Here is a 27,914-nt window from a genome sequence, read left to right on the forward strand (position 1 = left end):
ATGTAGAAGTTAACCTCCTTATTGATTGCGGATGATGTCTATTTATACCCAACGGTTTGGCCTTCATGGTAGTGGGGTGTCGCTATGTATGAGATCAGATACTCATGTTGCCCACCTGCCTTGCTACAGGACATTTAGGTTTGATAGTGACTACTCCTGACACAGGGCCTCATGTTGAGCGTACTGAGCCCCGGGATGCATTGAATGTAGGGTGCCCTCTCCTCACAGTTCTCTCCATTTCATTAATGCGGTATGGCCTTCGCCTGGTATTCAGGGCACTTGTCTTTGACACGAGGACTCACATCGTGCATACCGAGCCCCGGGTCACATTGAATGCAGCATACCTTTTTCTCTAAGTTTATTCTACCTCATTAATGCGACATGGCCTCATTTATAGATTCCTTCCCTTCAGTCATGTATGGGCACCAATATTTAAAGTCGGTGAGTGTCCCTGTCCGTCGACCAATGAGGTGTCAAACTGCCTTCCCTGCCATATGTTTGTCATGGTTTCCTATCTACCCATCTTCTTTAGTTGGGCCTTTGAAGTATGCTTGGCCCAACCCAAACCTGATATCTGGCCTTAGGCCAGGGCCCTTTTAGTGTGCTCGGCTCAGCCCATACCTCACGTCTAGGTTCCAACACGGGCCCTTCTCTTGGTCTGGCCCAAGGGATAACATCCCTCACAGTATCCTGCTCTCTAGCACCTTTTGGGGGTTGAAAATTATGAAGAAAGTATTTTCATGCTCCTCTGAGTTTAAATATAGGGGATGTTATGGCTATCTTAGCCACACGTCGGAATGATGAATGGTAGTGATATCCGTGCATGCATATTCACCTGTTCATTTTCTCCAGGTTGTTGGGATACGAAACGATCCCGCGACGCCTTACCTTCCCAATGCGCAAAGTTAATGATTGTATCTGCCCTCATTAATTGAAGTTGTCCCCTTGGAGGGACTTCCATTACTCGCGTTGTTCAGAGTTGGCCCGTGTAGGCCACGCACCCTACTGGTACTGTTTAGTTTGATTTCTCATAACTATCACACCCCTTCGAATTTTGTGTTGCCGTTTCAGAAGTCCATCCATATTCTCACCCCTATATTTAAGCCCATCACTCCCTCATTTTTGTCCTTTCTGCCACCCTTTTGTTTCAGACCTCTCATTCGTCTTCTTTTTTGGATCTTCGTCTTCTTCCTCTTTCATTTTTGAAACTTAAAATTTCTCTTCCCTCCTGCCATGGCTAATCGAGATGATATTGAAACTTGTTAAAACTATTTCGTCGGAAAATGATGGTTGTCCATTGTGACCAGTGATAACCTCCGTGCTTATCGTAGGTCATACAACATCCCTCAGGATAACCGTTCTAAAGATTTCTGGGTTAAACCTAAACATCAAAATATTCAAATCTGGACAAAGAGTGATTAAATCTCAAATGTTAAACACAACAGAGTGAGAAAATGTCAAATATACAAATTTACTATGATGTAGGGAACGCAAATCTGGATGTAAGCACATATCTATGTTAGAGCAAAATAATCGTTTGATAAAAGTCCAATGAATTATAAAATTGCAATTAGAATAAAGATAATCACTGAGGAAGTTTGAGAGATTGAATTTTCAAAACTTATAATAATTTTATAATTTTCAAAACAAACTGAGCTCGCTACATTGAGGTGTTCGTTGCACCTCTAGGTGCGCCCATCATGGGCACTGCCTATAGCAGTTTTTGTCAACTGCAGTGGAACATGCTACTTTACACTGCAGAGACTGCCGCTAGTTTGGGTGCGCGGCTCTAAACCTTGCGACATCGGCTTGGTCTGCCGTGCTCCTTTGCATGCAGTAGATCTCGCAGAGCCACCACAGTGTGTGCTGCTTTGCGCACAACAAAGGATAGCGCCTTTGTCGAGGTATTGCTTTGCTTGCAGCAAAGCGCGCCGCTTTATATGGTGCACGCCATGGCAACGCTACCTTGGGTGAAGTAGATATGGCCCATAACTTCATGTGCAGCACCACGTACGACGTTGCTCCTACACCGTGCCGATGGGCTCTCTGCCTTGAGGCAGTGTTTTACCAGCACTACACCATGGCAACTTTGAACCAACGCTAGTTGCGTAACACCTACGTCAGAGCAGTGCCATGAGTGGCGCAACATCGATTAGCGACGCAGCAGCGACACACCCAAATGATGCTCGTTGTGCCACTTTTATCGCCTAGCACAGGGGTGATGCACCTGTGTGTATTGCCGTAGCAGCGGCAACGCCTTGGGCATGCAATAACCAAACAATGACTGTAGCGCCGTAGGCTACGCTGTTCATGGTCGGAGCGCGATGCACCCAAGGTTTGCACAATGCGCAACACCCATGCGGTGCGCTATGATGTTATCAAAGTATATTGCGGAAGCGATATTACCTTGTTGGTAAATCGTAAATCTAGTGTAGTTGTTCCAGGATTCTCTTGCATCATTATTCGTCCACGATCTTCACATCGATAATGGAGTGTGCTACATTGTAATATCAGAGCAACACTCACAAATTCCACAGTCTAGATGTCGCGACTATAATACTTTTGAGAGAGATCGTTTGTGATGCAAGTGTCTTATCCATAGAGGGGAGATAGCTCCTCTAAGTGTAACCCCCGGCTGGCCATTAAGGCTCATAAAATGGCTCTGAAGTCATTTCATAACTCCAAAGAGAAGGGAAAAATGTGCCTACTATGAGTGCCTCTTTCTTACAGTTTAGAAGTTTGTGAATGTTGTGATGATTAAATAATGATTAGATAAACAAATTAAATATTTAAAATATGTTTTAAGTTTTATTACGTAATGATATTTGAAAATGAAATATTTGAGAATAATTATGAATACTTGAGAATAATTGTATTTTTTTATGGGATTATTTGTGTTAACTTTATTGGGTAATCGAGCGAAGTTATCCAAATGAAAAAAGCTAAATACAGTCGCCCAACGCAACCGTGGTGCAATCGTGGGCCCACCTCTCCCTATATGCCCCCTCCCCCCTTCTCCTTCAACCTCTCTCTCTCCCTCTACGTCTCGGTAAATTTGAACTCTAAGCTCCGACCATCTCACTTCTGCTTCTTCTTCTTTTTTCTTTTTTTCTTTTTTTGTGAGAGAAAATCCACAACTTATTGAGATATTGGTAACTCTTTTTGTGAAATTATACAAGAACATCAAACTGAACTGGACAAACTCACACTACACGAAGGAAGAAAAAGAATAATAAAACTATGGACGGCAAGAAGGTGCATCAGTATCACAAACCAAACAACTCAAAAGAAATAAATAGCTTTCAAATAATTTCCCTCTTATATACCACTTGAGTTCAAGTTGGAAGGTTTCTCAATCCACTTGTTAGCCCATCACTCTTCTATATAACTTTTATGCTCCTCAACGGAGACACCAATCTGGTCAAAGAGAGATTGTTTGAGTTGCAGTGGAACAGGGAGAACTGAAATTGGGTTTACGAACATGGAGAGATCTGCAGATTACGAACCGGAGAGATTTGCAGTGGATTTGAAAATTCTTCTTCAACCTTTTTTTTTTTTTTTTTTCTTTTTCAATAACACTAATGTGACGCTTGTGTCAGACGATTGCACGCCGACTCCCCTTCGTGACTATACGTAGCGGAGCTGTATCCAAATATACCTCAAGTTTGAAATGAATGTTCCCAATGTAGGCTTCTATATATATATATGGGTGCGGCTACAATGCCGCCCCATGTTGACCGCTGGGCGTACCACCCAGCGTAACTTTTTTTTTTTTTTTCCTTTTTTCTTTTCATATTTTTTTAATACATTTAAATATATTTAAAAAAAATAAAAAAATACAAATACATTTAAAATCACTTTCTTAATCACTAAGTAAAAAAAAAAAAAAAAAGGACAAGCGGTCAAATAAAGTGGGCAAAGTGGGGAGGCAAAGTAGTGTTTTTCATATATATATATATATATATCGTTAAAGAGAAGGAACTGCTACTCAAACTCGACTTTGTACGGTAACCAGGCATAAAAAAATAAATTTTAAGACAATTTTTAAATAAGCACTGTAGAAAAATATTTTCATCTCTCTCTAGTTTCACTTCAAAAAAAAGTAGACAGTTTTGACACCAATATACATCGAAAATAGAAAACCAATCTAGTTTTTAGAAAAATGAGGTGCTAAGATTAATATGAAAAAACTCATTTTGTTACAATGACTTTACTTAAAAAAAAAAAAAAACTACACAAGAATTGCACATATTAGAACTATATTTAGTATTATTATTTTGAAAATTTATATTTATAAATTGGTGTGTATAATACACATAATAAAGTATTTATATAATATAATTTAATTTGGAAGAGAAGTTTCAAAATTTTAACGTTACAAATTAAATCTTATTATTTAAATAATATGAATTATATATTTGGCATGCAGACAAATTTGAGAATATAATAACTTTATTATTATTTTTTTTGATAAGCGGAAAAATATAAACTTGAAATTGGTAAAATGCTACTATGAATAAATAAATAAAAACAACAATAACGGGCCATCACTCGTGCACGTATCATTTTGCAATTCGGCAAGGCCCAATGGAACCCTAGATATGCTTCCCTATAAATTCACATCCTTTCACGCTGCCCGATCTCCTCTGTACAAGATGTTCACAGCGTCTCTTCCCGTCTCCTTCGTATCTGCTTATGCGAGTGGTTAAAACGAAGATCAACATACAGAAACGCGGAGTTTTCTCTTGTTTTAATTGGGAGAAAGCCTTGCGTGTAGACCACCACGCTCACTGGTGGAGCGATCTCACTCATCACTTTTCTGTCTCTATTTTTTTCTTCATTTGAAATAATTGTCTGTTTGGTTTCCCGGAATACGACTAATCAATAGGAAATTAAAATTCTTGGAATCATCTTCTATTCTTGAAGTTAATTAGCATTTGCCCTTTGGTTTAGTCACTCCAAAACGACAGATCAATACGTTCTATTAATTTCCTGACTTCTTAAGTCGTTTGTTGTTCGGGTTTATATTTAATTTCACATATCTTTTGGGGAAAGCAGAGTTTGCAATGAGGATGACAGAAGCTCCCTCTTCTGAGGTTTTAAGGTGAGGAATTCTGCTGGCAGAATCGAACCTACAACTTTAAACGCCACAACTGAGTATCCTCTCTTACCGTTTTTCCTTTTCAATATATCTACAAACTGCATTAAATCTTTTGTTATATTTTTATGTTCTGATGCGGATGAATGGTAATAAATAGCCTTCAAGAATGTGACAATATTTCTTAATTGTTGGCTTTGTTGGTACAAATAGTATTTTGCTTTCTCCTATATTTAAATTGAGGCCGATGATGATCTACAAATGATTTTTGCCTACATTGCATGATTATCTGGACTAAGATAGTGATATATCTGAATTTTCTGAGGCCTTTAGATCGTAATTTCTTCGAGTCATGGGATGGGCAGGATATGTTTTGATGCATGTTAGATCTGCAGCTTGCCCACTATGCTGTTTTTAGTGTGCATTATAATGTCTGTATTTATAAATTTGGCAGCTTTGTTTTATCAGTTTTCTCTGTGTTTATTTCTTTCCATCAAATGTTGGAACTGTTTCATGTTTTGCTGAATCTGCTGTCAAAGTCTACAATCTATGTAATCTCTTGTTCTTCACAGGGAACTGGTGACGTAGTTTCTTGAGGTATTTGGGTGACTTCAAAACGTTTTTTTTTTAAAAAAAAAAAAAGAAAGAAGAAGGATCTAAAGTCTGCCTCTTCCTAAGAGCACTGGCATAAGCCAATGTCAGTATTAGTCAAATTTTAGCTAATTTTAGTTAATTTTTATTAGAGCACTGACATTGTACTAGCCAAATTTCTGCCAAGTCCTAATTTTATATTTTTTACTAGCTAAAGGAATATTTATGAAACTTTGAATTACAATTATTTAGGACTCTTAGTCATATTTGGAGTTACTGTAGAAGTGCCAAATCAATATTTTATAATTTTTTCATCCAACTACCTCTCTCTTTTAATATTAAATTTTAGTATTTATACAAAATATTAAATATTAATACAAGTGTATTTAAAAAATATTAATTATTTTAAAATATTATTAAAATATATAATATTATATTATTATTTTGACTTTAAAATGGTTAGTTCAATGTGGATTAACCTCTCTAAAAGTTTTGACTATAGCCAAAACCTCAAATTCTAGTCAAAATTTGGACATTGTCAATGCTCTTAGAACATTGGCAATGCCAAATCTAAAATTTGACTAAAACTTGAGGTTTTGTGTAAAGTCAAAATTATTAGAGAGGTTAATACACATTTAACTATCCATTTAAAAGTCAAAATAATAATATAATATTCAATATTTTAATTTTTTTTTAATTTTTATTTATATTTTGCAAATACTCTATATATTAATTAATAATTTAATTTTTACTTAAAATTATTGTTGTCCAACTATTTTTTTTCTCAACTTAATTATCCAACAATAGCCTTTGAGAACATTTTTAGAGTAAAATATTATTTTGGAAACGAATAGTGACTAGTCAAATTTGGAGAAAGAGATATACTGTAACTCAATAGTGAAATTTTGGAGTTTTGATTACTCCAGTGCAGACCATTTTGAGCTACTTAGCCAAACTTTGGCTAGGCATTGACATTTGGCTAGCAGTGCTGTTAAAGTGATCTACATTGGAGTAGTTAGAATTTTAATGCTCCACTTTTAAGTTACAAGTCAAACAATTTCCCAAGTTTGGCCTGCTATTGTTTCTCTCTAAAGCAATATTTTACTCTAAAAATATTCTCTAAGTTAGCAAAATGTGTTTGTTGGATAATTAAGTTGAGGAAAAAAAAATTAGGAAATAATAATTTTAAGTAAAAATTAAATTATTAATTATTATATAGAGTTTCTTTGCAAAATATAAAAAAATAAAAATTATTATTAAATATATAATATTATATTATAATTTTGACTTTGAGATAGATAGTTCAACGTAGATTAATATCTCCAATGATTTTGGCAAACCTCAACTTTTAGTCAAATTTTAGACTACTATTGCCATTACTCTTTACAAGTTCCCTTTACATTAAGCATACAAATTGATGGCCTTTTTATTTCTTTTGAAGTGAATAGACTATTTGTAAAATTGCGTTGATGTTTTTGTACAATCTCTTGGCTGCCCTCCCAAATTCACCTCTCAAAATATGTTCACTCGCTGGGGATATGGATGGTCTCCATGTATATGAAGCTATGGCAAATAGACCATCATATTGCAATGCAACTAATCAAAACATACAAAGAAGAAAAGGATGATGTTAGAGTTTCATGGATTATCAATCTTTGGTATCGAGTGATTTCCGCCAAGTGGTGCATGTCTCTATGGAGAAATTTATGGGCGAGCTTATGGCTTGTAATCTAAGTTTTAACGATATGTTCTTCGTTTTATAGCAGAAGATGATATTTGAGATCAAGGCGGTATCTCACTTTTTAGTAAAAAGTTGGATATTGGATCGTTGGTTACCTTATTCAGTCTTGTAGAAGGAAGATGAACAACATGTTATGTAAAAGAAAGGAGAACGTATTACAGTAAAAAAATAATCGTTTGATAAAAGTCCAATGAATTATAAAATTGCAATGAGAATAAAGAAAATGACCGAGGAAGTTTGAGAGATGAAATTTTCAAAAGTACTAATAATTTTATATTTTATTAACAAATATCGCTTAAATAAAAAATATTTTTTAATTTTAAATCTTTAACTTTTTTATCAAATCATTATTTTAACACAAATATAATTTTTTATAAATTTTAAAACAAAAGTAATTTTAAAAAATTATATATGCAAATAGTTTTTTAATTAATAATATTTTTATTTGGTTTTTCTCTCTTTTTCCGAAACTTCGATACGATCAAGCATCTTATTTCAAACGGAAAACAATACCTCAGGTTTTCAACGTCCTGAGGCCCAAAAAAAAAAAAAAGCCTCGATCCGCTGATAGCCTCTTATCACGCTGTTTTGTGGGGTCTTTTCCTAGTTTTCAACAATCTTCAATTGAACTACATATCCGTATAATTTATCAAAAATATTTATAATTCTAAAAAGAGAAATATTTTAGGTAAAAATGTCAAAATGATTGATTATATACACGTTAGTTGAATCACAACAAAAAACACACTATCATCCGTCTTGCATTGACGGTTTCCATACTTCATATGGGAAGGACGCAACTGATCATCTACTCGCAAAACAACGTTTTTTTGTTATTTTTTGGCACAACTCAAGCTAATCAATTAAGTTTTAGGGACTCACGGGAAATATCGTCGTTTTAGATGGCGTTGGCCTAACTATTTCTCATTCTTATTGAGTTCTTTTTTCTAAGCCATTCTTATCGATTTCACCGAAGTGTTTACTTGTTCTTGGAGCTTTTGGGCCAAGGTCTATTTATTTCTCAATAAAACTTAACTTGCCCAGAACAGAAAATTCTCGCACCAAAAAAATAAAAAAAGAAAGCTCTTTGACTAGTCAGACAGTTCAGCTATTGGGCAGTCGGATGTTTCAGAAGTTTTTGGTGAACTTACTATAGTACGTCTGGAGATCAAGCACAGCGCGAAATGCCATCGATCGTGTTTAATTTGTGACTCGTTTATAATTGGAACGTAATGCAAAGTCTTCCTGCTGGCTGCAGTTTACGTATTCATGACTCTCGATATATATATATTCCAAAACTTTATTGAGGTGATAAATCATGCATACTTTCTCTCTTTAATGAAAATCATTTCTTTATTTCAAGTATCTGATGTTTATATCCTGAAGCCCTCGAAAACACGCCAATATAGTTCTTGTTTCCCGGCCACTCATTGATGTTTCATATATAAATCCTTTTAAAGTTTTCTTCTTGCTTCCATAATTTTTTCCTTCTTAAACGTCAGTGCTCAGCTGTCAGAAATATTTTGCCAGCTTAATAAGATAGCTTATGATCGGCTATGGCCATTCAAACTAGCCCTTTCGGACCGAATTTTAGCGAACAAATTAAAACCATAAGGTCTAGCTAGCTGAATAGAAAGTACCCAAGGAGCTAGCTAAATATATAATTCTTATCCACAAACTTGCAAAAAGCCCTAGCTAACTCGCTAGAACAACATCCTTTATAGCATTTCCCTAGCATGGAAACTATATGAGATACTGACAGTTAAAATAGACACAGATCAAGAACTTAATCGCAATGGAAAATCCATAATACGATATTAACATAATAATACTGCCAAGGCTTACACATAATTAACAATAATGTAAACGATACTCTTTTTATAACTCGTGATAACATTGATCATGAGATATATTTTTCTTCTCGAGAACATGCAATTCCATCAGTTTTACCAAACCAGTGCATCATTCAGCGATGCTTCTTTTTCCCACCCGAGCCGCCAATTTCTCCACCAGCACCAGCACTGCTGCCACCACCTCCTGACCCGTAGCCAAACCCTGAGCCTGAGCCTGAGCCTGAGCCTGAGCCAGAACCAGAACCAAAGCCATAGCCAAAACCGTTGGGAGATCGGCCAGACCCCGAACCATAACCCCATCCTCTTCCGGGGCTCGAGCCCCATCCCCAACTGTAGTCCCAGTTGGGGCCATGGCCGGAGCCACTATCACCTGTACTTGGGGTCCCGGAAGGCCTTTCCGAAGATCCACTACTCATTTTCCCACCGCCACCATTACCAGGCTTGCCATGTGCTATGGAAGTTCCAATGATCAAGAAGAGAAGAAAGACAGTGAATAGCAAAGAATTTGGCTGCATTTCCTTCTCTGTTTTTTTTTTTTTTTTCCCTTTCTCTTGTGCTTGTGAGTTTTGCAGGGAAAGTCAGTTCGCCACTTTCGTTAGCACTAGAGGGTGTGATGCATGAAAGTCGTATTTATAATGGTTTCTGACTCTTTGGGAATGGGGGATATGGACGCCCGTCATGAAAGTTGCCGATTCTATAGTGTGCATTATAGAATAACTACAGGGTAGATCAGATTTTAGCCACAACAAATAACTACACGCCAGATTCGCACCACCGCCTCTCAACTAATTAAGGTTGTACAGTGAAAGTGTTTTATTTATCTCATTTTATTTTATTTTATTATTTTAATTTTTTTAAATTTTTATACCAAATATAATAAATTTTTTAAATTTTAAAATAATAATAATATTAAAAATAATATATTAATTATATTTTATTTAAGTAACTGTGATCTAAAACTATATTATCTAATATCACAGTCCGTAACTTTTTCCTAATCCATCTCCATCTAAATTGTGATAGCTCTTATTTATTTATTTATTTCGTTTTCGGTCGAATACGATGGGGTTTTAGTTGGTGGTTGCCAAAAAAAAATAGAGGTGCTTTTTGCTTGTGCTATCGTGCTGTGTGGCGAGTAATTGCTTTGACTTCTTCCACGTTCCATATGCTGGACGGATCGGATCATTTAAGAAAGTGACCCGATCCTGACACGTGTGCGATGTTTTTGTGATATCATTATTAGTGGGAATTTCAGGGTGCAAGTAGATAACAGGTTGTGGCATTGTGCAGTGGGGCTGTTTGCACTTGCAAAAATATCCGCAGTTTTCAGGCTCAGTGCAGCATTCTTTGGACCACATATTCATTTACACTTGTAATAGTTAAAAGAACCATAATTCTCAAGGAAAAAGACATTAACGCTTGGTTTGCTTTTGAGATTAAAATTTAAAATTTTGAAATAGTTAGTCCACGTATAATTTACAAATAGAAATTGTTCATGCAAGTCTATATATTTATATTTAATAAAAATTTAAAATTACAATAATATACTTTTTAAAATAATATTTTTTCTCTTTTACCTTTATTCATTAATGAGATTGTACATACAGTCTCCCACTTAGGACTGCAAATAGAATTTCTCATTTTGAAAACTTCTCATCTTATCATTATAACTTTTTCAAATTTCTACACAAAATAAAATAAATAATTCAACTTTTTCAAATCTCAAAATAAAAATAATATTAAAAAACATATTCTAACAATATTTTATTTAACTTTTTAATTTTAATCTCAAATCATCTCATCTCATTTCTAAAAACTAATCGAACTAGCAAGTTGAAATAGAGAAAAACTTACTATTAATTGTTGAACTCATATCTACCTAATCATTAATGGGACCCATTACTTTGTCAATTTTTCATAAAAAAATTAAACTTATTTCAACCTAATTCATACATTTAAACACATAACTAAATTTGGTGTGTTTGGTTGTTGAAACCAACTCAACTCATATCAAACAAATTGTTGATGAAACCCATTACTTTTTTAACTTCCCATAAAAAAAATTAAAATCATATAAACCTACTTTGTACATTTAAAACATATATCAACATATTTATATTTAAACATATATCAATAGGATCCACAAAATATTACTATTCATAGATTAACTTAGATCATCTCAATGTCCAAATGCAATCTCAAACATATCTCAATAAGACCTACAAAATATTACTATTCATAGATTAACTTAGATCATCTCAATGTCCAAATGCAATCTCGAACATATCTCAATAAGACCCACAAAATATTACTATTTATAAATCAACTCGATTATCTTAACATCCAAACGTAGCCAAACAATCATCCTAACCTAATTTTCAAAAATACTATTTATTAATCGAACTCAAAGCTTCATTTCACTCTTAACCATCAATGTTTTACTGTTTAAAGCAAAGTGCTAGTCATAAGATAAATGATTTAGCTTTTATAAAAATAAGTTTATAAACTAACGTGATTTGGTGTGATAAGTTAGATTATAAAATTATTTTTATTATAAAAAAAATCAAATTAAACCACATTAATTATATATTTAATTTTTTAAAATCTCTTTATATATCTAACATTTCTCTAAATCATTAATTAGGTGTTAGTCTAGTCTAGAAGCAAGCAAAAAACGGATTATCTATGTTTCAACTGGGAGAGAAAAACTAAAAACAAAAGGAATAAGGCTTGGATCCATGACATAGGAGCTGTATGGAATCCAGGACACAGTGTGGACGCCGTGAAGGATGGGTGCACACGTTCTAAAAGCTCATTGTACGGAGCCCTCGGTAAAGAAGTAAAATAAGCCCTGCTCCACAGGCTGGCAAATGGGCAATCCGCGTTACAGCCATTTTGAAACCTCATGTGGACCTCTTGGCCAAGCCCCAGCTATGTGCTTACTAGCATATATATATATATTTATATGCTCAACTGCTAAGCTACTTCGAGTAGTTGTACGTCATGGCCTATAGGCCATGTGTACTACTGTCAGAATTCTTTTGCTTTCCCACATTGCAGAAAAATTCTGCTCTTCCAATCATACAGATCGAACCCAATTATGCATTTTAGGGTGCCTACATCTACCATAGCTGTAAGCCTGCAGGCAGTGGCGGACGTTATGCCTATTACAGGGTAGCGGATAATTGAACTCATTTTAAAATCATAATTTTGAAGAAATTTGGTAAATGCCCAAATGAATGGAAAAGTTTTATGATTTTTTTTTTTTGCATTTCCAATCACTTTTCTATCTTATCTTTTAAAATATATTATTAAAATTTATTTCTTCTTTTTTATATATTCACTTTTATAATACATTATATCAACTTATCTATTTTTCATTCCTATTATTTAAATATTATACTTTTTAATCTTTTTTATTTATTTCAAAAATTATATTATCTACGCATTATATATTTCAAATATTTTTCTATACATCATATATTTGTAATATTTCTTTATGTATAATATAATATTTTAAATTACTTAAAAAAAAGGATAAAAAAATACATGTATTTATTATTAATAATATCAAAATTTCTACATGCATAAAAGTCAAAAAGACTATAAACAAAGTGCTAAAGAGTAGATAAAAGATAAGAAAGTGAGGCATGTGCAAAAAGGATAAAAATATTAAAATGAAATAAGATAAAAAGAAAATAAAATGAAATGAAAGAGAAAATAAAAAATTGTCTAGAGAAGTCAGTAACCTCTACATGTAGAAGATTTAATGTAGATGAATGTAAAATAAAAATAAGATAAATGATCCAATATAAGTGACTTTTGTGCATCTTTCTTAATATTTTACAGAAATTCATATTTTACAAAATTCATTGTGAATGCTCTAAGTTGCAACCGATTTTGAGTACTGTATGTATACGTAATTTTAGTGTGTACAATCATTTTTTTTAAAAATTAAGTCTATTATTAAAAAATAATAATTTTTAGATATAAATATTAAATTTATTCACTTTTTTCAAAAAAATTATCCAAAACTTACACACCTAAAATTGTAAATATCATTTAGATAAATTACCTTTTGTAAATACATCAGAATCAATATGGATATAATAACTTATTGATAAGCTTGTCATTTAGATAAAAACAAGAGTGTTGAAATAAAATTTAAATCAAACCTCTTCTGGAAATAATTTTTACTTTTCTCCATCAGAGAATCATAAAGAATTCTTTGTTAAAATAAAATATCGTGAAACATAAAGAATTAAATAAATTTATTTATTAATTATTTCGATTAAATTATAAAACAAAACATTGTCTTGACTACTGTTTGCACAGGTAAGTACAAGGTAATATCTTGAGAGCTACAGCCTACCGAGCCAAGATACGAACTCCAACGATGCAAAATACCGCCAATCTTATCAACTAACCTTGAAATTCACATACGATGCGAACCCATCAAAATAACGTAAACATCAGCACATGTAAGGTTACGACGTGTTTCTAGAAATTTACCAGCAAAGAACAATTCCCGTGCAAAACAACTCAAATTGGGGGCGCGATGATCGAACAAGACTTGTAACAACGCTACATGGAAGATTATACCACTTTCTTTGACTTACATAATCATACCCCCGTTTCATAAGTAAAAAGGAACCCAACAGTCTTAAACTAAATACGATTAACCAAAAAGCATACATACAATCATATACCAAAAACGGCGCTAGAACAATACGGTCCATTAGAATTGTAAAATAATTATAAGATAATTGTAAACTTTACATTTTCCAACCAAAAAATATCAGATTGGTGTCAGGAAGCCAACTTAACCGGTACTTCCCTCTACCACCCATCACTTGGATGGAGATTGTGTGAACATTGTGTCTGCTTTTCGGGTGACTTCAACACGTCTTTGATGCAAGGAAAATGCAAAGCCCTGTTGCCACTAATCGGAGAATCAAAATTGGAATTCAATTTCTCTAATTGAAGAAATTACCATGCTCATATGCCAAAAATCTGATGAAAGCCACAAGTTCTCTAATTGAAGATGGTCCTCAGACCAAAATATTTGAAGATGCAAGCAATATAAAGCTTTTCGAACAAGTATTTCCAACTATTGCATCACTCATAGTTAAGACGTTCAACACTGCCTACAACACTTCATAATTCAACATCCCAACCATATCAAAACCTTTTTGATACGGGGGTGGGAGGGTTCAAACTTGTTTCTTCCCTTAGAGACCAGATCTTGCGCCATCCTGTCTAAAGTAGTTTGGCTTAAAAGTCTCGAGTGGCTTACAAATGATTAAAAATTAAAAATTGATTTTTTAAATTTCGATGAAATGATAATGTTAGGAACAAGCCTACACAGCATATACCCATAACAGCAGCAATAAAAAGGAACGAATGTGTGAATTGAAAACAACTTTATGAGTCATGGTTCGATATAGGACATGTAAAACTTCGTAAATAAAGCATCCATCTCAGGCCGATTTACACTTTCTACGCTGTAATGAATATTCCATTGCATTGAAGAAACGGAATGCACAAAAGAGATGTCTTTAAAGAAAAAAGCACCAGAATTTCAAGCGAAAATGAAAAAAAGTAGTTAATTGTGCATATGCAGGTCTAATATGATGAAGCAAGTCAGCTTGTAGGCGCAGAAGTAGATAAGATGTCATCATCATCAGAATGGAATTTCTATTCTCATCCACAGCTAATAAATACTGTGTAGGAAGGTGTCCTAAGATTTTTCAACTTTCATCATATGATGATTCAGATTATAATTAAAAGAAAAATATAATGAATTACAAGTTTACTTTTTCTCCAACGGATGCAAGAATATTTTATCCTGATTTCGATATGAATGGTATGATTAACAATATTGAAGTATTTGGCTAACATAAAGCATTCCAATACAGGGGCCTTCATTGATAGAACAACACAGCAATAACAATTATTGTAGCATCAATGTTTCTATTGAAATCCCGCAATGACAGGAACTCAATTGATTATTGACGTCCCTCCAATCTAATCTTACTAAGGACCCCTCGTTTGATAAACTGAAGTGCGTCCCTCATACGAACCAAAAGTCATATGACCGACACTTCTAATGAATTAAAAAGATTTTTCAAGCTTAAACTTATAAATAAATCGAAACGAGAAGTAGGAGGGACAAACGAGGGCATTGAAAAAACAATGAGATGAGCAGATTCAGAAGCCATATATTTATAATCACTCGACAATGAATATCTCAGATCAAGTGTTGGATTATGTTATTTTGCTTCATCCCAATCTTGCCTAGATAATAAATTAATAATTTACTAAACTCAAAATAAATTCACACAAAAATAGCATGCCATTGTAACAAATCCTAGAAAAATGCTGAGTATATGAAGTGGGAAAATAGATTACTCAGTGGTGGCGATAAAGTCATAGGTTCGATTCTGCCAGCCATCTCTCTTCAAACTTACACTTCAGAAGAGGGAGCTAAGAATCCTCATCGTAACCTTAGGTTTCCCACAACATAAACATATAAAAAATAAAAATAAACAGCACACGCAATGTCCGTTTGGCTTCTGAGAAAAAACAGAACTTAAAAAATAAATACTAAAATTTGAAATCTGAGACTTGAAAGTGTTTGCAAAACCATAAGAATGAAAAAAAAAGGTAGAACGAGTAAAAGATCGCTCAGTTCAGCGGGGTGGTCGACACGCAAAATTCTCCACAAAGAGAAGCCTGCATTCCGGTCTGTTGAGCTTGAATTTCTTGGAGTCATCACTGCGATCTCTCTCCCAAATTTAAGCAAAAACAAAAACCAATAACATACAGACAGACAGGTTCATAAAAAGTCTAAAAGAAACAAAAGCAAAGTCAGATAAACAAAATTCAGGACAGAACGAGAGAAAGGAAGAAATACTGAAATAGTGCGAGAGGAAACCCTAAACTATAAAGAATGGTGCGCGGGGACTGTGGTGCTGAATGTCTGTGCTAAAGCCTTAATTTATAGTGGTTGATTTAGGGTTTGCGAGGATTCGGGCCGAACGGGTGTGTTGTCATGTCTAAGACGGGCCGGGCCGACCATTTCCCTTTCAATAAGAATACTGATAGCTTCCTATCACCTACTATTAGCTATTTATTATTTTATTATTATTATTTTATTTAATAATATAAACAATTTTAATAAAGTTGTATATTTTTTTTTAATTTTTTAAAAAATAAAAAATGTTAAAAAAGAATAATTTTAGTCACACCACTCCCCAGCTCCTGCGGAGAGCTATCGCTGACATTTTTTTCTTTTACTTTGTGGTTAAAAAATTATGTTTTAATAATATTGTAAAATTTTTTTAAAAAAATATTTAAAAGTGTAAAAAAATACATATAAAAAACACACTAAAATAACTAACAGTAACTCCTAGCGATGGTTGTAGTGCCACCCAATAAAAAAATACTTAAAATAACATAAAATTAAAATTAAAATTTCAAATTCACTATGAAATAGTAATTAGTTGATAGGAAGAAATAAGCCTATCATTATCATTTCAATAATAATAATAAATATATTTGTAATTAGAGTGCGCATGCACGTATTTTTATAAATAAATAAATAAATATAAGATTTATAAAAAAATAATATTTTTTTAATAATAAATCTCACTATTTTGTGTGATTGCTTGCAAAATTCATAATTGTATTTAACATTATTCTATATAAAATATAATAAAATTAAAAATATCTTTTTCTATTCTCATTTGCAACTTTGATAGAGCGACATTGAAAAAAAAAAAAAAAGAGGAAAATTCCTCATTGAAATTGCTTGAGTAGCACCAGTAGTTCAGTTCCCTTTTATGACTGGTAATGTGCTTTGCAACCTGCTCAACAATGACTAGAGTTTTGCATAATTTCGATTTTTTTTTTTTTTTTTTGTAAATAAGAGAGACATAAATATAATGTAAGGATCATACAGTATTTTATTTTGCCTATGAATAATGTAACGCCAATTGCTATAGATATCCGCATTAAATATTGTGAAATTCATATCTGTATCTCTTTTAATGGGATGAAATGCTTGGAGCAAACAGTTGCCCATTTCTATACCATGAAGAGGAGACGAGTCAAAGCGTAATGCTAAAAATGCTCAAGTACTTCTTGCATTACTCGACGTGCCTGGCTATGCTGCTCCACCTTGACCACGCTAGCATGGTCCACAAAACAAAGTGTATTTGGTTTATTCCAGCAGCACTCTCGTGTAAGTTCGATTATGCCAAGATGATGTGCAAAACAATTGCCGTACAATCACCTTCGTCGACTGAAAATGCCATCCCCATGCCGGCACTCGTAGAAGAATGCCCCCATCAGAAAACTTTATTTTCTGACCCCAAAATATTCTTACAAACCTAATGTGGTAAAATAATTTTAAGGTGCTTTATGTACCATGCCATTCAGGAATGTTCCATGCATTGCAAAGCTTAGAACTTATTTGTTATGCCTAACACCTAAAAACTCCACTGTCATTTGAGCACTACACTCCAGAGAGGCAAACACCACTAGGACAGAAAAGCTTTTCATATATACCAACTAGTCAAACTAGCAGAGTGAACCTCCGACCAAAAGAAAAAACGTGCCGCCGGTGTAGATACAAATGTTGATGCTGGTTGGAAAACTCTATAACTAATTTACAGATCCATGTCTAAAAGGTAAATACACCGGTATTCTTATTGCAGCAGAGTATCATAACCACACAGGCGTATGAATATGGTAGGCAAAAGGACAAACCTATAGACAAACGGTCTCAGGACTCGTAACTAGAATATAACCCTTTGGCTGGGGCTTGCCATTGAAAGAGACTTAGCCATAGCATCGGATCGGATCATTGCAGCCTTTGGCAGCAGACTGTTTAAAGCCAAAGCGGCCACCTTTCTCAAGGTACTGCTGATGGTATTCCTCTGCTTGGTAGAACTTTCTGGCAGGCAGAATCTCAGTCACAATCTTCCTGTTCAAGAGCTTCTGGTGACGCTCCAGGGACTCTCTTGCTGCCTTCTCTTGCTCAGGCGTGTAGAAGTATATACCGGATCTGTACTGTGTCCCCACATCATTCCCCTGCACATGAAGGATTTCCAAGCTATTAGGATCTGTGAAGTGGTCTGGTTCCGAGACAAATGAGTCTAACGTTGATGGATAGAGAAGGTTGAACATCAAGTTACATGCTAGGAACTTTTCTTACACGTGAATGTTATGTAATAGGAATTTCTTCAGTATAAGCACCTTGCAACCAACTAGTTTTTTCCTACAATTAAGAATTTTACAATTCCAAACCAGGATTATCTAGAATCCCGTGTAAATATTCCCAACGAGGTCTACCAAAGGAAACAAAAAACTCCTAGATCACAAATGTAGTTCTAGTACAGCACTCGGCAACCAATGAAAGACATAGAAGATGCTCTAATGCTAACATATTTCTGGTAAAACTAGTGCCTCTTATCCTATTTCCCAGAAAAGCAACCCATTGAAGAGTGGAAGCCATTTTCAAGATGCTTCCAGATATCTCAAACCACACTACAGATTCAGATTAATGAACACCATAACTAAAAAAAGATTGTTCATATGAGTTTCACTGTCTCCATATAATTCAATGTCCATCTCCCCAAGCACAATTCTAATAGGCCATAAAAGTTAATGGTTAAAGCAATATGGCCTTCCTCACATTCATCAATAGCTTGTCGCCTTTTGGTAACTCAGATCAAAATACACTTTCCTAATCTCAAGCATGCCAATGAGTCCTAAAAACAGCCAATGAGTAGCCAACATGTCAAATAAAATCCAGAACATGCCATCCCAATTATTACCATCAGCATTAATTGATTATCATCTATCAATATCACTAGAAAGATACTTATAAAAAAATCAATATCACTAGAAAGATAAAAGTACAAATTAACAGACTGAAGATAATAGGTGCTAACCAGAGTCCAGAGTCTAATGTCATTACTCAGAATTGAACACACCCAGAAAAAATCTCAATCAGAAATCGTCATGAAGATAAATAAAAGCAAAAAAGTAAACATTTCCGTATAGTCAATATTCATCTTCAATAATTCACCACATTACACCTGACAAGATTCAGAAGTTACAGTTCACCCAATGGGAAGATTGTAAGTTTCTGGCTTTGGATAGCATAACAATAAGGGAAAAATAGGAACAAGCACATCCATCGGTTCTATTGATGATAACAGCTAAGGGAAACGTCAAATAAAATTCAATCTTGTCAGGTGTTATGTGGCTACGTTTAGATGTTAAGATGAGTTGAGTTGAGTTGAGTTGTGAATAATATATTTTGTGGATCTCATTGATATGGGTTTAACTTTTTAGGCTGAAATGTATGAAGTAAGTTGAGATGAGTTAACTTTTTTATGGGAAGTTGAAAAAATAGTGTGTCCCATCAATGATTTGTTTAAGATGAGTTGAGTTTGGTTCCCAAACACAACCTAAGATAGCAATACATACCATAGTTTTAAATTATGTTCCATTTTGGCCGGAATTTTCCATTCCGGTGTAGTATCCGACACACTATACATTAACATCCTTGTTCCATTTCGCTCCAAATTCTAGCCCGTTTCGGCCATTCAGGACACTATTCCATTTTGGACTGTTTTTGTCATTTTCTTGTGCTTGGATGGCATTTTTGTAAATTTTAAATCTAGATGGTATTTAATTAATTCTAGAATATAAAATGTATTTATATAATCTTAATTTTTTTGTAACTTTAAATGTCTCCTCATTCTCTCTTTTAAATATCATTATTTTTAATACTTTTGCTTTATTCTTTTAATTATTTTTTTTGTTTTTGTGTCTCAACTCAAGTTTGTATTTTTTCAATGTATATTCATTTTATAAATCTTCAATTCTTCCATATATATACACATATACATGATACACAATTACATATATATGTATTTATTCTATTAATGGTTAGTTTATATATAATATATAATTAATCCCAAAATGGTATATCGGAATGCACTAGTACCGAAATATTATGTTTTAGTACTTAAACCGGAATGGTGACCAGAATGGAATTTAAAACATTAATACAGACACATCCTTAAAAATTAGATGGTTCTGAAGTCTAGTCTCTTCACAAGTCAGCAGTACAATTTAAATAAAGAAAAAAACAATAGAATATTTATCCAGAAGATCAAGCAACAAGTTGACAGACAAATATAGATACATTGCGCTGCATGGCTATTCGTTCCCTTTCAGATAGAAAATACATAAGCTAAAGCCAGGCAAATCCCAAACGAGTATTGGTTCACAAATATTGGCGAGAAAAAGAAAAAAAACGGTATTATCTTCTTTTTTTTTAAAATAAAAAAAATAAAAAAATCACTGAACATTACAAACTAACCAAAACGCAAAGATTCATCTACAGAGCTAACCAACCATAATTCATTAAAATTATGGTGAAAATAACAATCAACCCTGCTTCCTCAAATAGAAAAGCACCACACTGCAAAGCTTATGAACGAGGAAAAGAACCAAGACCTAGCGAGAATCAATCCCAGTACAATTCAATCAAAACGCAAGAATTATTCGTCAAATCACAGCCAAAGCAACCATCAACCCCAAAATGATCAACCAAATCACCGTAATGAAAACATCCATAAAAATTTAGACCAGACATACATCATAAATCAATCATGGGCCTCAAAAGAAGCGAAACCCAAATCAGATTTCTTCAGAATTAAACAAAAAAAACAAACCCCAAATCAGATTTCTTCAGAATTAAACGTAAAAAAAAACCCAAGAAACCAACCTGCCGATTGAGCGTGGTTGGGTCATGCCTGGCCCAGAACGCGTCAAGCAGAGAATCGAAGCTGCACTCCTTGGGGTCGAACTGGACTCTGACGACCTCGGAGTGGTTGGTGGTTCCCGAGCACACGTCCTCGTAGCTGGGATTGTGCAGGAAGCCCTGGCTATACCCGACCTCAGTCTTGGTGACGCCAGAAACTCTCTGGAAGGCCAGCTCAACGCCCCAGAAGCAACCCGCCCCGAACTGCGCGAACTGCTGGCCCGGTGCCGGAGCTTCTTCGTCCAGGCCCTGCGGAATCGACGCATCTGCTGTGGATTGAGTGGCCCTCGGGGAGCCGGAGCCGGAGCCGGAGCCGGAGCCGGAGCCGAAGCCGAGCTTGTTCAAGATGTTCATGGTGGTGGTATATCGTTTGGAGAGGTGTCCGAGAGATATTTCTATGTATTTGGAGAGAGGATTCAAGAAGGATTTGTTGAGTGAGGGTGAAAAGTGAAGGAGATGTGCGGCGGCGGCGGCGGTGACGGCGGGTGAGGGTGGGAGAGGCGTTTAGTTTTATGTAACTTTTTAGCTTGATGTCGTACATGGAATTGGAATTGGTATTTCAGAAAGGGTAGTGCTACAGCCCCCGCTGCGGGAGCCCCCGCTGGGGCTGTAGTTTTATTTAATATATATTTTATTTAAATAATTTTTATATAAATTTTTTAATATTTTAAAAAAATTAAATTAAATTAAAATATTATTAAGAAAATATTTTTTTAATTTAAAAGTAAAAAATATATATTAAAAAATATTTTCTTAATCACGAAGTAAAATAAAAAATTATAAAAAAATATTTTTTTATAATTTTTTATTTTACTTCATGATTAAGAAAATATTTTTTAATAATATTATGATTTTTTTTAAAAATATTTAAAATAGTCATATTACAGCCTCCGTTGGGGGCTCCCGTTGAGCTTAACATGTACTTTTTTATGTGTAATTTTTTAATTTATTTTTTATATAGATTTTTTTTACACTTATAAATATTTTTAAAAAATAAAATAAATTTAAAATATCATTAAAAAACACTTCCTTAATCAGAAAGTAAAAAAAAAAATCATTAAAAAACACTTCCTTAGTCAGAAAGTAAAAAAAAAATCATTAAAAAACACTTCCTTAATCAGAAAGTAAAAAAAAAATCATTAAAAAACACTTCCTTAATCAGAAAGTAAAAAAAAAATCATTAAAAAACACTTCCTTAATCAGAAAGTAAAAAACAAATCATTAAAAAACACTTCCTTAATCAGAAAGTAAAATATAAATCATTAAATATTAATTTTTATTCTACTTTATAATTAAAAAAATATTTTTAAATAATATTATAATTTTTATTTTAATTTTTAAAATATTTAAAATTATTAAAAATATCTATATAAAAATAAATTTAAAAAATATATATAAAAAAATATTACATGCCCCAGCGGGAGCCCCCAGCGGGGCATGTAGCATTTTCCTTTCAGAAAAGAAAATATATGGAATAGGAATTTTTCTTTTTTTAAAGAAATGCATTTTACATAGAATTTATAATTTTTTTTCTAATTTATTATAAGTTCTTTTAAAATTTACATAGTCAATTTAATATTTTTTTTATAAGAATAAAACCAGATATTTGTTAGTCAATTGCTCAAAAAAACATCTTACCTATATGATTATAAACAATATTTTACATCAAAACTTGGGAATAAAGGGAGAAATGTGGTGGTAGTTTATCCACATGGTCATTTTTTATTATTATATTAGGTCTTTTGTGATAGGAAAACTCTATAGGCAGTCGATTTTGTATACCCTTTGGTGCACAAATCCACTTGGCGTGTACGGAAAAACTCAAATTGAATGCTTATGTCAAAGAGAAAATGGCATTTTGGGGTGCCAGGAGGGATTTGAAATTTAAGAGCTTAAATTCCAAAATGCACCTAGTTTTTCTCCATGAATCAAGAATAATTACCATCAAAATACTAGACCAAAAAATTATGAGAAAAATGAGGATATTTTGCATCAGATTCATCACAAATTGGAAAGAAAAAAAAATTCTGCTAGTTGTGGAGAGGATATGGACAACTGGGTTTTGTTCTCCTCGAATCGGTTGTCATTTCTGCTAATGAAATACTTTCAAACCAGATCCTCCTTACTACTCTTCTTAACCATTCCACCGCCATGACTGCTGACCTTCATGACCTTTGCTATTCCACTCCTAGAAGCTAGAAAATAAACATTGCCTAGAGAGATCGAAGACCCACATGCATATGTAAAAACTATCAAAAAATGGCCTTTACTTCAACTCCACAACTCAAAATGCAAGCTCTACTTTATTAAAGAAATCACCCTAGCTTGCTTGCTGCAATTTTGGCAGGTTCTCTCTCTTTGGGTACAGGTTCCTTCCTCCCGTATTTTCCTTACATTTTTTTCTTAAACAACTGTAGACTTCTGCCACGTCAACAGCAGAGTACGCATTTCGTCCACAAAGTCGCTTGTATGTAGCATTGTTGTTTATGATAATAGCATTGTTATTCATAAGCTCCACATATTACATATTATAAATTATTTTATCTTTTAATTTTTTTTAAAATTTTTGTTGATTTTATTCTGCTTAAAACAATTGAATTATTCTACTCATCATTTATATATCACACATTTTATAATAGAACAAAATTAAAAAAAAATAATAAAAAATATGGTGTGTAAGACTCATGAATTGAATTTTTCTAAAAATTTCTAAAAAATAAACCCACAACAAATATAAGTTTTGGAGTCAAATTTAGCAAACTCAAATCTTAAATTATTAAATAAATTAATAGGGAACTCAAATTTTGAAGGATCGAAATTATATAATTTACTACTTCTGAAAACGATAAACAATAATCTCCCTCTCTTAATCAAAGACCTTGTGATTTTTTACTGCGGTCATGAATATTATTCACGAAAAAATGATTATATATAATAAAAAAATATTTATTTTGACAAAAAACAATTACTTTTATCACAAATTACATATAAACATTTTTCTTGTAACATGCTCTTAAAATGAATAAAAAACTTAATAATCTAGACAGTTTTTTTTTTTTTTTTTTAGATTTTTGCTCCTCGCAGGATATAATAGGAAGGGAGCAATGGTACTACTAAGTAATGACCTTTTTTTTCCCAGGAAAAACGAAATAAATGCATCTGCGATTAAAATAATATATAAGTAAAAACCGATGGGACTAACCTATTTATTTATTCAAAGTCCTTTTTATTTAGTAAAAAATAAAAACTATGCAAAGTGAAATTAAAGAACTTGTAATAGAGATTCGTATATAGAGACTAACGTGGCGGCCAGCACCTTCCTGGCCGCCGGCCGGTGATCTGCAATTTGATATTATTCTGGTTCGAGGCTCTCCTGGCAATTCGCAGCTCGACCGATCTTTGTATATAGATCGATCGATATGTACTAGTAATATTATGTATGCATGGCAACGTTAACGTTATACGTACCTAGAATATTTATTTTTTGCGTGCTGGATGCAGCTTGACAATCCATTCAAGAGGATCGAATACGAAATTATGCTTGATTTATGTACGGTTTTGCACCAGAATACGTACATTTGCTAGCCATGCATATACATGCAATGTCAAAAGATCATACCGTACGTACTCATGATGGGTTATTCATGAAGAGATGATCATGACTAGCTAAGATGTTTTTAATCAATTCTCGGGACATATTACTTCCAAATTAATTACTGCCGTCGGTTTTGAACCCCTATTTTAGATTTTCATGCACTAGATCTGGGATAATGCCCAAAAGGTTCTATTTTATCGAAAGAATCATTCGTAATTGGTAGATCATAACATTTCCCTAGAGAAACCACGTGCCTCAATATTACAATTTGGGCTAGCTCTAGTTCGGCCATGCATAGTATGATCAGCTTGTCAACATCCAAGTAATTATATGATTCCAAACCATCTGATTAATTTATGGGATTTGGCACTTAATAACAAGATATATAATATCATTGGAAACAAAAAATATCGCCCGAGAAGTAGTACTTCAAGTTTCATTAAAATTCCTCATTACATGATGGTAATTAATTAAGCAAATAATCACTTAAAGCTGGGAAAGTTGATACATAACATTCAAAGTCCAAATAGTTAAGAAAAACCTTAAAATTATAATAAATCTATATATGTTTCTGAACATGATCATAAACTTTAGATTTGCACCACCCATATTAACACAGTAGCCATAAAACCTAGACAAACTGACACAAGGGTATGCCATCCGCCATGCACAACTCCGTTTGAAATTGGCACGTTGCTCTTTGTAGAAGACCGTGGAAGAGCATCACCCCCCTGGTCTGAAGCATCTGCCGGTAGAGGTGCACCTGCTGGAGAATATTCTTGATTGTTGTCTTCTACATTTACCTGGAGCTTCATCCCTCCAAGGCAATATAATTTGTTTCCAGATATGAAATACCTGGGACCAGGTTTTGACAATGTAACGGTTGTGTTCCCGTTTGTATAGGATTTCAATACATTGGTCGTGTTGCAGTTGTTGAAATTTTCTTTCGTCACTTCCTCTAGACTATTAGATGAAGAAAACTGGAACACTGCAAACAAATACATAAGCAGTACATAAATATAGCAAAATTTTCATTCGACCACTTCTACAATATTTCATATGTTGGGAGGAATTAATTAATATATCCGCAGGAAAGATTTATGAACGAGAAGGCAAAAAAAAAACTCAACATATATATGTTAATAAATTATAAGAAAGAACAAACAAAAACGAAAAGAACAGTACTTACGTAGAACGTCGCCAACGACAAATCTCTTGCCCTTGGTCCACGAATCAAGGTCAGTGCTTATGTCCCAGCCAGAGTTATCCCCCACCACGTACGTCGTGGCGGTGCATGTTAACGCCAGGCTGAGCGCGACAAGAACAAAAACCTGAAGCTGCTTCGCCATGAATTATGAACAAAATGTGACGAAATTATACGAGGCGGAACGAGTAACTTATAAGCGTACATAACTCCGAATTTATATATATGTATGAAAAGTTGCGTAGCATTAGATAACCTAACTTTGGAATTCACAAATGACTTGTGCTTGTGGAGGATTGTGTTTGCACGCTGTGTCATGTATATTCTATCAAAAATTCGTTCAGGAAAGCGGGACGAGATTCCGTACCAACCCCTTTTTTTTAATCCACAAATTCTTTTAATTAGTATATTATATAGTATTTTAGTGATTTACAAAGATAGGAGGGGTAAGAAGATATTGATTATTCATGATCTCTCTCAATATAATGTGATTTAAAAACCGTTTTATAAGTACAAAGTTTCCATTCAAACCGTATTTTTGTTGAAATTTAAGTTTTACACGTACGTTTTAAAATTCAAGTGGGTGGGGTTGTTGAATGAGTTCGTTGGTAGGCAGTTAAACACCTCCCACCTATTTAGATGGTCGAATCACCTAATCGGGAGCTGGGTAATTTACAGAATGATCAAAATAATTGAGGGGATAATTAATTACCGTAATAATTAATTAACGTAACTTTAAAGACTTGTTTGGATAGTGAGATGAGACGAGATGATTTTAGATGAGTTAAATAAAATATTATTAAAATATTATTTTTTAATATTATTATAGTTTTCGGTTTTGATCAAAAAGTTAAATTGTTTATTATATTTTGTGTGAAAATTTAGGAAAATTGTAATGATGAGATGAAATGAAATCGTTTCTCTATTCAAACAAGCCCTACATCTTTAAATTCAAGTTTTTAGTAAAAACAATATGAGAATGTTATAAATAATATTTTTTTTCTTTTTCACTCTCAACAACAAAGAGGATGTTCAAATTAAGCATCATGGTCGCGTTTACTCTAAAATTTTGTAGAGGCATTCTAAATGACCAATTGACATTTCTTCTTTCTCTAGACAACTCATTCTTAATTGGTTTAAAAAATCCTCAATCCTTCAATTGTTTTAGATATTCATGAGGAAGAAAGTCACTCCTTCCAAATTTTTGCTCTAATTGCTACAGATAGTATCTGGTTTCTCAGAAATCAAATAATCCATAATCAGGTTCCCTCCTCTCTAACGCCTTTTTCCTTCGTAGAGTCAGTTCTCACAAATTTCAACCAACATTTAGGTGCTTGGGTAAATGTTAAAGCTCAATCACTCCAAATGGAACCAAGGCATCTTGCAGCAGGATATTTTCTTATCAGATTTGATGTTGCAGTTCGGGCCCAAGGTTCTATAATAGCAACCATATGTTGGAATGACTCAGGATAAGCTATTTATGCAATTATTGATTTCATATGTAGTGTTAGTCCAAACTTAGGAGAAGCCAGGGCTGCCTTGATGGCAGTTACTGAAGCAAAAAGATTGGGTCTGCAAAATTTTTTATTGGAAGGCGATTCAAGCATCACTATTGAGGCCTTATCCAACTCTGTTGTTGTACAAGATTGGACCATAACTCCAACCATGGGTGACATCAAGCATCATCTCACTTCCTTCAAAAAATGGAGAGCTAGGAAAATATATCGGTCAATGAATTTATGCACGCACAATTTGGCATAATGGGCAGCAACGACGCAAGCCTACGGCAACATCCCATTAATCCAAATTTCTCATTCTCTATTGTTGTTTCATAGTGGAAAGGATCCACCTCTGTATAATTAGTTTCTCTTGGACAACTTCTAATGTAATGGGTTTCTTTTTCTATTTATAAAAATAGTAGTCTACTTGAGCAAAAAAAAAAAAAAAAAGACATCATGGTCGTGTATGATTTGTCTTTCAAAGTTGG

General features: G+C 33.7%; 3 protein-coding genes and 5 non-coding genes across 8 annotated transcripts; 1 reads left to right on the plus strand and 7 right to left on the minus strand.

Annotated features, from left to right (window-relative positions):
- Positions 1-5,337: 5,337 nt before the first annotated feature.
- On the plus strand, positions 5,338-5,429 carry LOC118343918. Its single transcript, XR_004797705.1, has one exon. It is a non-coding gene; the product is annotated as a small nucleolar RNA SNORD34 (small nucleolar RNA).
- A 3,680-nt stretch (positions 5,430-9,109) lies between these two features.
- LOC108998791 (putative glycine-rich cell wall structural protein 1) lies at positions 9,110-9,930 on the minus strand. Its single transcript, XM_018975493.2, has one exon. The coding sequence runs from the start codon at positions 9,796-9,798 to the stop codon at positions 9,397-9,399; it is 402 nt and encodes a 133-aa protein (XP_018831038.1). The 5' UTR covers positions 9,799-9,930; the 3' UTR covers positions 9,110-9,396.
- A 5,029-nt stretch (positions 9,931-14,959) lies between these two features.
- Positions 14,960-15,055, minus strand: LOC118343861. Its single transcript, XR_004797651.1, has one exon. It is a non-coding gene; the product is annotated as a small nucleolar RNA snoR31/Z110/Z27 (small nucleolar RNA).
- A 432-nt stretch (positions 15,056-15,487) lies between these two features.
- Positions 15,488-15,578, minus strand: LOC118343875. The gene has a single exon (XR_004797663.1). It is a non-coding gene; the product is annotated as a small nucleolar RNA snoR31 (small nucleolar RNA).
- A 112-nt stretch (positions 15,579-15,690) lies between these two features.
- On the minus strand, positions 15,691-15,793 carry LOC118343889. Its single transcript, XR_004797676.1, has one exon. It is a non-coding gene; the product is annotated as a small nucleolar RNA R30/Z108 (small nucleolar RNA).
- A 171-nt stretch (positions 15,794-15,964) lies between these two features.
- On the minus strand, positions 15,965-16,068 carry LOC118343862. Its single transcript, XR_004797652.1, has one exon. It is a non-coding gene; the product is annotated as a small nucleolar RNA Z107/R87 (small nucleolar RNA).
- A 1,759-nt stretch (positions 16,069-17,827) lies between these two features.
- Positions 17,828-21,727, minus strand: LOC108998869 (peptide methionine sulfoxide reductase A1-like). The gene is made up of 2 exons (XM_018975604.2): positions 21,093-21,727; positions 17,828-18,379 (listed from the first exon to the last, which is right to left on the minus strand). Exons 1-2 carry the CDS (start codon positions 21,480-21,482, stop codon positions 18,128-18,130), a joined length of 642 nt encoding a protein of 213 aa, XP_018831149.1. The 5' UTR covers positions 21,483-21,727; the 3' UTR covers positions 17,828-18,127.
- Positions 21,728-25,122: 3,395 nt separating this feature from the next.
- LOC108998870 (stellacyanin) lies at positions 25,123-26,123 on the minus strand. Its single transcript, XM_018975605.2, has 2 exons — positions 25,913-26,123; positions 25,123-25,711 (listed from the first exon to the last, which is right to left on the minus strand). The coding sequence occupies exons 1-2, from the start codon at positions 26,070-26,072 to the stop codon at positions 25,314-25,316; spliced, it is 558 nt and encodes a 185-aa protein (XP_018831150.1). The 5' UTR covers positions 26,073-26,123; the 3' UTR covers positions 25,123-25,313.
- Between the last annotated feature and the right edge of the window lie 1,791 nt (positions 26,124-27,914).

Source organism: Juglans regia, chromosome 11 (genome assembly GCF_001411555.2).
Source record: "Juglans regia cultivar Chandler chromosome 11, Walnut 2.0, whole genome shotgun sequence".
NCBI lineage: Eukaryota > Viridiplantae > Streptophyta > Magnoliopsida > Fagales > Juglandaceae > Juglans > Juglans regia.

Coding starts and splice junctions, on each gene's coding strand:
- LOC108998791 (XM_018975493.2), bottom strand. CDS start 9,798: ATGCAGCCAAATTCTTTGCTATTCACTGTCTTTCTTCTCTTCTTGATC.
- LOC108998869 (XM_018975604.2), bottom strand. CDS start 21,482: ATGAACATCTTGAACAAGCTCGGCTTCGGCTCCGGCTCCGGCTCCGGC. Junction 18,380..21,092: donor CAACCACGCTCAATCGGCAG/GTTGGTTTCTTG, acceptor CTTCATGTGCAG/GGGAATGATGTGGGGACACA.
- LOC108998870 (XM_018975605.2), bottom strand. CDS start 26,072: ATGGCGAAGCAGCTTCAGGTTTTTGTTCTTGTCGCGCTCAGCCTGGCG. Junction 25,712..25,912: donor TGTCGTTGGCGACGTTCTAC/GTAAGTACTGTT, acceptor ATTTGTTTGCAG/TGTTCCAGTTTTCTTCATCT.